This window comes from Thermobia domestica, chromosome 18 (genome assembly GCF_964235325.1).
Source record: "Thermobia domestica chromosome 18, izTheDome1.hap1.1, whole genome shotgun sequence".
Taxonomy (NCBI): domain Eukaryota; kingdom Metazoa; phylum Arthropoda; class Insecta; order Zygentoma; family Lepismatidae; genus Thermobia; species Thermobia domestica.
Window position 1 is genome coordinate 45,641,622 of NC_137471.1, and position 8,544 is coordinate 45,650,165.

General features: G+C 36.4%; 1 protein-coding gene across 1 annotated transcript; it reads right to left on the minus strand.

The window, feature by feature from the left end:
* Positions 1 to 1,194: 1,194 nt before the first annotated feature.
* LOC145674878 (uncharacterized) lies at positions 1,195 to 8,054 on the minus strand. Its single transcript, XM_081745120.1, has 3 exons — positions 6,529 to 8,054; positions 5,418 to 5,572; positions 1,195 to 1,666 (listed from the first exon to the last, which is right to left on the minus strand). The coding sequence occupies exons 1-3, from the start codon at positions 6,935 to 6,937 to the stop codon at positions 1,235 to 1,237; spliced, it is 996 nt and encodes a 331-aa protein (XP_081601246.1). The 5' UTR covers positions 6,938 to 8,054; the 3' UTR covers positions 1,195 to 1,234.
* Between the last annotated feature and the right edge of the window lie 490 nt (positions 8,055 to 8,544).

Consider the following 8,544-nt stretch of genomic DNA (forward strand, 5'->3'; position numbering starts at 1 on the left):
GGAACGCAACGTACGTTTTTGTGATTGTTCCATCGAATGGAGCAGTTTCTCCCGAAGGCATAGGAAAATAAATCAGAAGGCACGAGGTGAGTGGAACATATATTTTTAGTTCATGTGTCCTATTGCATTTATCATTGTTTATAAGCATACTTAGCATTCGATTTCAGTAAGAACATAATGCAATCGTGGTAAATTAAGAGTTGGATGGTGCATCTCAATAGGATTTAAAAGCATTCACTAGGTAAAAACCTACATGGATTGTCTTCCAGTTTTTTGTAATGTGAATTTCTCGTTCAATAAGCAGTAAACGGACGTGTTCATTAATGTTCAAAATGTAATTATGGCAATGCTAAGAGAAATGCTTAATATGCGAGAGATCCCAGATTCTGTAAATGTTAAACTTTGATAAGTGGCATCACAAGGATTCTTTTGGAACGGGGGAGGAGACTACCAACAACTCTAAAATTGAATTTGGACCAAAGTAACTACTTTTAGAGAAGCTTCATTTTCAGCAGTTTTTTCTACTTTTGTTCTGCCTAAAGTAGTATTACAAGGTTAAATAAAAAAAGGTCTTTAAAGTCACCTGTCTAAAATTTGCTTCGTGAGCTACATTTTCAGGTACCTACTTATATAGTAGCAAAAGAATGATCAAGGATCAGTGAAAATGCAGAACTGTTGGTGTGTGAGTTTTACTCTTCTGTTGCATTTGGATGCAAATTCGTCAATAGTGCAATTCCGTACACCACCTTACTATTATATTTTTTAAAAGTATGTAATGTATTTTCTGCATGAAATTTGAGGGTGCTCTCCCCTTCCCCCTAAATAGGGCATAGTGACGCCACTGCACAAAACTATGATTATGGTTTTATAATATTCGTGTCATTTTTCACTATACAACAAGTCAATTTGTAAATGATAATACAAACATAAAGCTAAACAGTAATATTTTGGGATTCCTTTTGCTATCTTAACATATAAAAAACAATGAAGGTGACTGAATCATCAGTGAACTTATTTTCCACCCTGAGTACTAAAGGAAATAAACTGTACATCAAATCCATGAAGGAAACAGTACATGTAAATTAAAAGAGAATATGTTGCTTGAAATACAGGAAACATTGAAAAAAGTTATATTTCGTTAAGGTTTGCTCTTTTATGTATTAAATAATAAATACCCATCTCATCACATATTAACAAAACTTTAATTATTTAAAAATTTTCTTGTACAGCAGATTTAAATGTCAGAATTACATTTTATGCCTTCATCAATTATTTTTTTTTCTTTTTCTTGCTTCAGTTGCGTTAACTTAATTTGCTCTCGAAGAAGCTTAACTGTTAAAGCATGCTCGCGTACCATAAGTTTGTGTTTCCGTAGCATGAGAGCGTGCTTCTTCTCATAGTATTTTCTCTTTGCTTCTGCAGCTTCCTGCACCTGTTTCGCTGCTGCCGATGGTGTACAAATTTTTGGCTTTTTTGCCTTCGGAGTGTTTTTCCACACATTTTCATAATGGGAAAGTGGTACTACAGAGTTCGGTGTGCTCGTAGGTTGAGTAGCAGATGTGTTGTCTTGCTCTGAAAACCGAGGTTCTTCACTATTAACTTCTACAAGCGTAGATCTATTGCAAAACACATCATGGTGACCACTGTCTGGGAAGTCTAGTGTTACCTGAAAGAAAATGAGAAAGAATTTTACATTTATGTACGCTTTAATTCCTATTACAACTGTTCTAACTCATCCCTACTTACTGATCTCTCTCTCTACACACACACACACACACACACACAGACACACACACACACACACACACACACATATATATATATATATATATATATATATATATATATAGGTCAAAGTCAGACGGTATGGGTGGTATGCCATACCGTCTCCGGTTTTTCAGTAATTAGGACATACCGTCTCTGGTTTTTCAGTGATCAAGATAATATTTAAATAGCCGGTATGTTGAGTCAAAATCATAATAAAACATACTGCCTCTGCTTTTTTCCACTTCGAACACAGTATATATATATATATATATATATATATATATATATATATATATATATATATATATATATATATATATATATATATATATATATATATATATGTGTGTGTGTGTGTGTGTGTGTGTGTGAAAAAGGGAAAAAGTAGGCCCTTAAGATATTCAGAATAAATACGCATATCTCCCACATACTCATAATTTAAAAGCAAACAGAACGGAAACAACAAAACTTTGCACTTATAAAAGATTCTATCTAGCGCACAAGAAGCAAAATATCTCCAACGGCTGAAGTCTTAAGCTGCAATTATTTTGGACACTTCGAAATTGCTTCTTTGACATGATTACGTGATAGAAAACATGGTTTACACTGTATCTGCATAAGCATTAGTACTGTGAATTTTTATCCACTTATCTACAACCTGTTAAAGAACTACATGAAATTAAAATTTCCTTTAAATTAGTTACATAAAAGTATAGGAAACTAGGTAATAGCTAAAGGGTCCAAGTGTTCAAACAACGTAACGACGCTAATTTTAAATTATCTTTGGCACTTCAACTTGCATGCGTTCTAGGAAGAAACTATGCCGCTAGGAGAACGGCACTATTTATCAGTATACTTCCAATAGTTGAGTTTTATGTACATATATAATATGATTCCTTAAGTTGATGTTATTAGTTTTTCTAAAAAAACACTTGTTCAACTTTATAATTTTCAGTTTGGAAAAACCGACAAAATACCTATATATCGTATTAACATTTGATTACAATGTTTTTATTTTTTATTTTTTTTTTTTAATCACTCCAAAGTAAATCAGTAATTTGTCAAGTTTGCAATTGCTACCTTTTTCAGGTCCCACCGAAATTCCGACTTGTTAACTGCATCCTTTAGTAAGAAGATACTACATAAACGTTAGTTTCGATTTATTTATTATTATTGTTCTTTTAAAACACTACATTTTTACAATTAAAAATGTACAACTGAAAATTCTGTGGTTTATTTGCCGGAAAGTACTTCCACAAAGGTTAGAGCATAGTTCTACCTCTTATCGACTCATAATATTATAAGGAAAATACAAAAAGTAAGCTTTTACATTGAGATTTACGTCTTTGGTTCCTTATTTTTAAGAACAAGACGCAGGTAGAAATAATTTTGATACATTCTTTGAATAAAGGATAAATTGTAATAAAACCTAAAAATCCTAGCAATTTAAATTCGCTAATCACCGTTTAGTTTGGACTGAAGTGGTTATATAAAAATACACAAAAGAAAGTGTATGAATGGGCAAGGCCAGATTAAAACTATTGGGATCTATGTAGCGGGCTCCATTAAAAAAAAAAAAAAAAAAAAATGAAAACCAAAACCAAATCTACAGACGACAGCTTCAAAAAGGAACATTGTGGATTATGCAGTAATGAAAACAACAAAAACTAAATACTTTGCATCCGCAATTAAAGACTTTGGGGCCCCCCTTGATCGCGGGGCCCTTGAACGGTTGCTTCAACCGCTCCGCCTTTAATACGGGCCTGTTAATAGGATATACGATTTGTCGGTATTTCCGAAGTGAATGTTAAGAACTGAAATTACTGACGACGCTGAAGGGGGAAGCGGGTGGGTTGGCAAGCGGCCTCCTCCTGATCCCCTAGACATTTATTATCATGTAGGTGACGTAATATAAAACTATTTTCGGTATTCAAAAGTAATTGCAACCCCCTTCCCAAACGCCTGTCTCTTCTCTAGCACACACCCCAAGAAATTAAAGCTGCCCTCATTACTGATTTGGAACTGGTGGGTTTTAATCATTAAGAAGAAATACTAATAAAAGCGACTCACGGCAGTGACGTGGCAAAGGAGTGGCTCCATTGGGTCCAGAACCTCTCCAAAAATTTTAGCGAAACAAGTAAAATACTACAAGTAGATTAAATAGCAATTTTTACATCAACTTTCTAAGTGTTGCCTGGCATAAGCGTAGAACGTAAACTGAATGATTTTATTTATGTATGTATTTATTTTTTTGAAAGTGTCAACAGTTAGAACTCCCCGAAATGAAGCTTCTGGCTACGAGCCTGAAGCAAGGAAACGTTTTCAAAAAAGTAAATTCAATAGTGACAAAATATATGTGATTCTATTAACAACACAGTTTATTCTTAAAAAGGATGCATGCAGGCTCGTATTTATATATTGTGCGCCCCTGTGCTCTAAATTCGCCGCCTACCGCAAAAAATTTGTCGCCCGTCCCACTCTCCCCAAAAACGACCAATATTAGAGTTGAATTGATAGTTTTTGGGGATCGCTGAGATGAATAGAGACAGTTCTAATACAATTCAACTTCAAGGTCATACTCCATTCCGCAAGGAGGGGGTGAGACTTTATAAGTAATCGAAAACGACAGATATTAATGTTGAATTCATTGTTTTCGAAATCGCTGAGTTTAACGGTATCAGTTTTCATGATGTCAAGTTCATTCTCACCTCTTTAGGTGGGGGTGGAAGAGGATGAATTTTTAAAAATAATCAGATAAGCTAGCTAATTAGTAACTACTGTAATTACAGCGAATTGAACACATTAACATATTTTCTCGCGCTTGCGCGGGACTCTGCGGGTTGCTAGTTTTAAATATTACTTTATTGGGAATCTTTAAAAAAAAAACTCCTGAGGGCCGTGGTGACTCAGTGGTAGAGCGTTCACCTCTGGTGCATATGGTCCTTGGTTCAACCCCAGCTCGTACCAAGTGAGCTTTGTGGTGGACAAACACCGTGTACGTCAGTTTTCTCGGGTTTCTCCCGTTTCCTCCCACTTTCTTCATTCCATCATTTCATTCATCATCATCACCAACTCCTTTACACCTCCTCTAACCGTGGAACGTTTGCCGCTCCGTAAATTCTGCCGCCCTGTGATGGAGCACAGAATAGTACTTACTTAAATACGGGCATGGGTGCATAGTAAAACGACACGAGGTCACTGAAACGTAGCGTCGGTACGTGTACACATGAATGCTTGTGCAATGCTTGAGAGAAGTGATTGAAAACGTACTTTCATTACAGAATATGAAAACTTATTTTTATCACGTTTGCAAAAGAAACTACTAAACCTAGAACTGAATATGGTACTTGAATGCTCGTCGTCAAAGTAATTACGTTACCTGCACTTATAACTGCAAATGAAGCATACAAAAACAATTCTCATTTTTTTTTTTTTTTTTTTTTACGTACAAAAATCGTAGGTTTCTAAATTTGACTTGGTTGCTAAGCAGTGGTATACAAAATCAGACACCATAAATCATTCAGGACATCATAAATCATTCATCAAGATGTGCGGCATTATTGTCCACCTACATATCCTGAAAGTGAAATTTCACCCTCAATTTATAGGTGAACTTACCCTACAAATGTAATATATGAAGTAGCAATTACCTCGCAAGAGACAACATCAGAGCTAGGCACATCAATAGGGTCTTGTGTACGTGCACCAATAGGGGCAGTTGCTTCAACGGGAGCATCAATACAGCCTTGTGCATCTACACCAGAGTCGGTTGAACCTACAGTGCACAGCACAGCTACATCGGAACCTGTAATGAAAAATAACGTACTAATACTTTCCTGAACATAAAGCAACTAAAAATTTATAATATAAACTCAAGTTTACAAAATAAATAGAAATGAATTCTGAGTGATAGCCAAAGTATTGTATGTGTGTGCTCTTCCCCTATCCTCTTTTATACGCAAACCCCCCGTCGCTGACGCGCCTGCCACCAACGGACGCACGCCCTCGCTTCCGCTCGGGCCCCCCTGCTGCGCCCCTTCCCCGACTCGGTTAAGTAGCATTCGTGCTTTTTAGTGCCCACCTAGCACATATTGGCATGTCATTTATGTACCGTAGCTTTTATTCCATACTGTATTTATACTATGCCCTCCTCAAGTCAATCTGGAAGTGGCAACTGCCCTCATTTAGAGCATGCTGTGCTAGAAGAAATACAAAGCTTCATCCTAACCTGAAAATGTAAGAAATGTCAAAATTTGGTAGAACCGTCTGCTCGAGTAATGCCCAAGAACGAGCGAAAATGGAAGTGTGTACAATATATTGTTTCAAACAGTAGACCTTATACCTACCAAAAATATTACCATTATGGACAATAACGGTCAATGTTCCGTTAAGGGGTCCAGTGTCTTTAACAGCACTTCTTTCTATTGATTTTCGTTTGATTAAATAATATAACGTTATATTAGGTTAGGTTAGCTTAGGTCAGGTTAGCTTAAGAGGGTCCAGTGTAGTTTCGGACCCCCTTAATGGAACATGGACAATAACTTCTTATGAAAGTTCGTAGCAATCTTCTATTTTACGCATTTTCATGATGTCGAATCTTGGCCCCCTTATGCTACATAATAGCAAAGGATAATGTATGATATTTCAGGACGAACCAATTGCACAAATTTTATTATGCGCTATTATTATTATGCTATTATGTCCTATTTAAGCTATTGAACTGAATCCTACTTTCTCAGAATATAAAATAAAAGTACTTACACATTTCTCTTCTGGAAATGCCATCCGAATCGAATGGATTCGGAAGAGGCGTCATTTGCTTCCCAAGCATTCCAATTATTTTCTCTTCTACCAAACTTAATTTCTTCGGTTGCACAGGACCACCACCCGTCTTATAATGATCCTTCCGATCTTCTGCAAGATTTCTCCTCGCTCTCTTCTTCATATTATCGTAACAATTTTTAATTTCTTTCACATTCCGTTTCACAACATTTGCATTGTAGTTAAATTCTTCCACAATCCTCGCCCACATTTTTTCTTTCGATTTTAGGGAATTCCCATCTGTCCGTTTACATTCCACAATGTCTTTGTATTTTTCAACTAGCGAAATTATAATACATTTCTCGTGTTCGGAGAAATTTTTTGTTCGTGGTTTCATTAATTTTTCCATCACAATTACCACTGAAATTGAACTTTATGCACACACTATCGATATTCGAAAAGACCGGCACGCGCTATGCTTTCTTCATTTGTTACTTTCTTAAACCAAGATTAGAGACAAAAAACGACAACCAATCAGAATCGATTTTACAAATTGACCGAAGTTTACTTAAACGAGATCTACTGAACCTCGAATTTCAATGGTGCAACAAAAATCCTGGAACCACGTTTAAACTTTAAAGTTCAATGTTGAACGCGTTTAAGTGAACGCTCGTTTAAACTTCGTTGGTGCACACAGCCAGAAGTCGGATATCAGCTGTCAATGGTTACTTGACACAAGAGACAGAAAAAAAAAAAAGACGACTCTTGAGTGGCTTTCAACCACTATATTCTGAGAAGGAGTTCTGGCTAGGGGAAAGACCAGAGATTGTGAACAGCTTCTACACAAGGTAAGAGAATATGGAGCCAAGTTCGTGCCATTTCCTGTTGAAATCAGTAAAATTAAAGATATATTAGAAGCACTCATTCAATAGTCAGAAAGAGAGCATTGCAAGTATCAATTTCTTCCTGATTTTCCTTCCATCTTACATCATCCCCACGTACACCAAATTTTTGTTGCTATTGGGAAAACTTACTGGTTTCATTGACTATTCTTCCCAGCAGCACCAGAAACAGATTCTTGATGATCTTCAAGGTACGCTTGTATCTCACATTGAGATCTTCCCTAATCCTCTTATATTCGATATACGGAACTTGACATATCATCTGTATTAAACTTTTCTTCTACGAAGACTCAAGTTTAAGTGTCCCGCACCGCTAATCGCTTTGTGACAATAAAGGATATATATGAAACACTATCAGAAAAAGGTGGACGAACGCTCACCTCTAAAGGAGGGATCCTTGGTTCGATCCCAGATCATGTGAGCTTCTGATAAACTATGTGGTGTCCGAGGGTTTTCTCTTTCCCTTCCACATTCTCATTCCACTAATTATTTCCTAGTCATTCAACCTCAAGAGCATACTCCTGGGACGTTAATGTAGAAGTTTCGTTTCAAGAGAGTTCATACTGTGTATGCAAGGAAAGGTGTCTTCTGACAGTCGGGTAGAGCACGTGGAGTATTGGAAGCGCTGTTGCTAGAGGTTCCGCAACAGAGATAGCAGCTCTGGCGACAAACTTAAGACGTTCAACAAGTCGTTTCAACTACCGGCAACAGCACGGTCAGCAGTGTTGCCAACAAGTTGTTACAAAAAGTCGCTAAATAGGAGATGAAATGACTCCAATTTTGGGTGAAAAGTCGCTAAAACATTTTTCGTGGAATTTTGTCTTTCATATATATATATATATATATATATATATATATATATATATATATATATATATATATATAAAATACGTGATCAATTCAAGCTATAGTACTATCTACAACAGCGTTTCCCAACCTTTTTCAACTTGCGGCACACTATGGGTGTAACTTGAATTCTCGCGGCACACTATGGGTGTAACTTGAATTCTCGCGGCACACTCATAGTTATTATTCTTTGTAAATATATATAATACCGTGGCATTTTTTTCTGTAATTACTGATCTTCTCACAGAGAAGAAAGCTCAATCGCTGG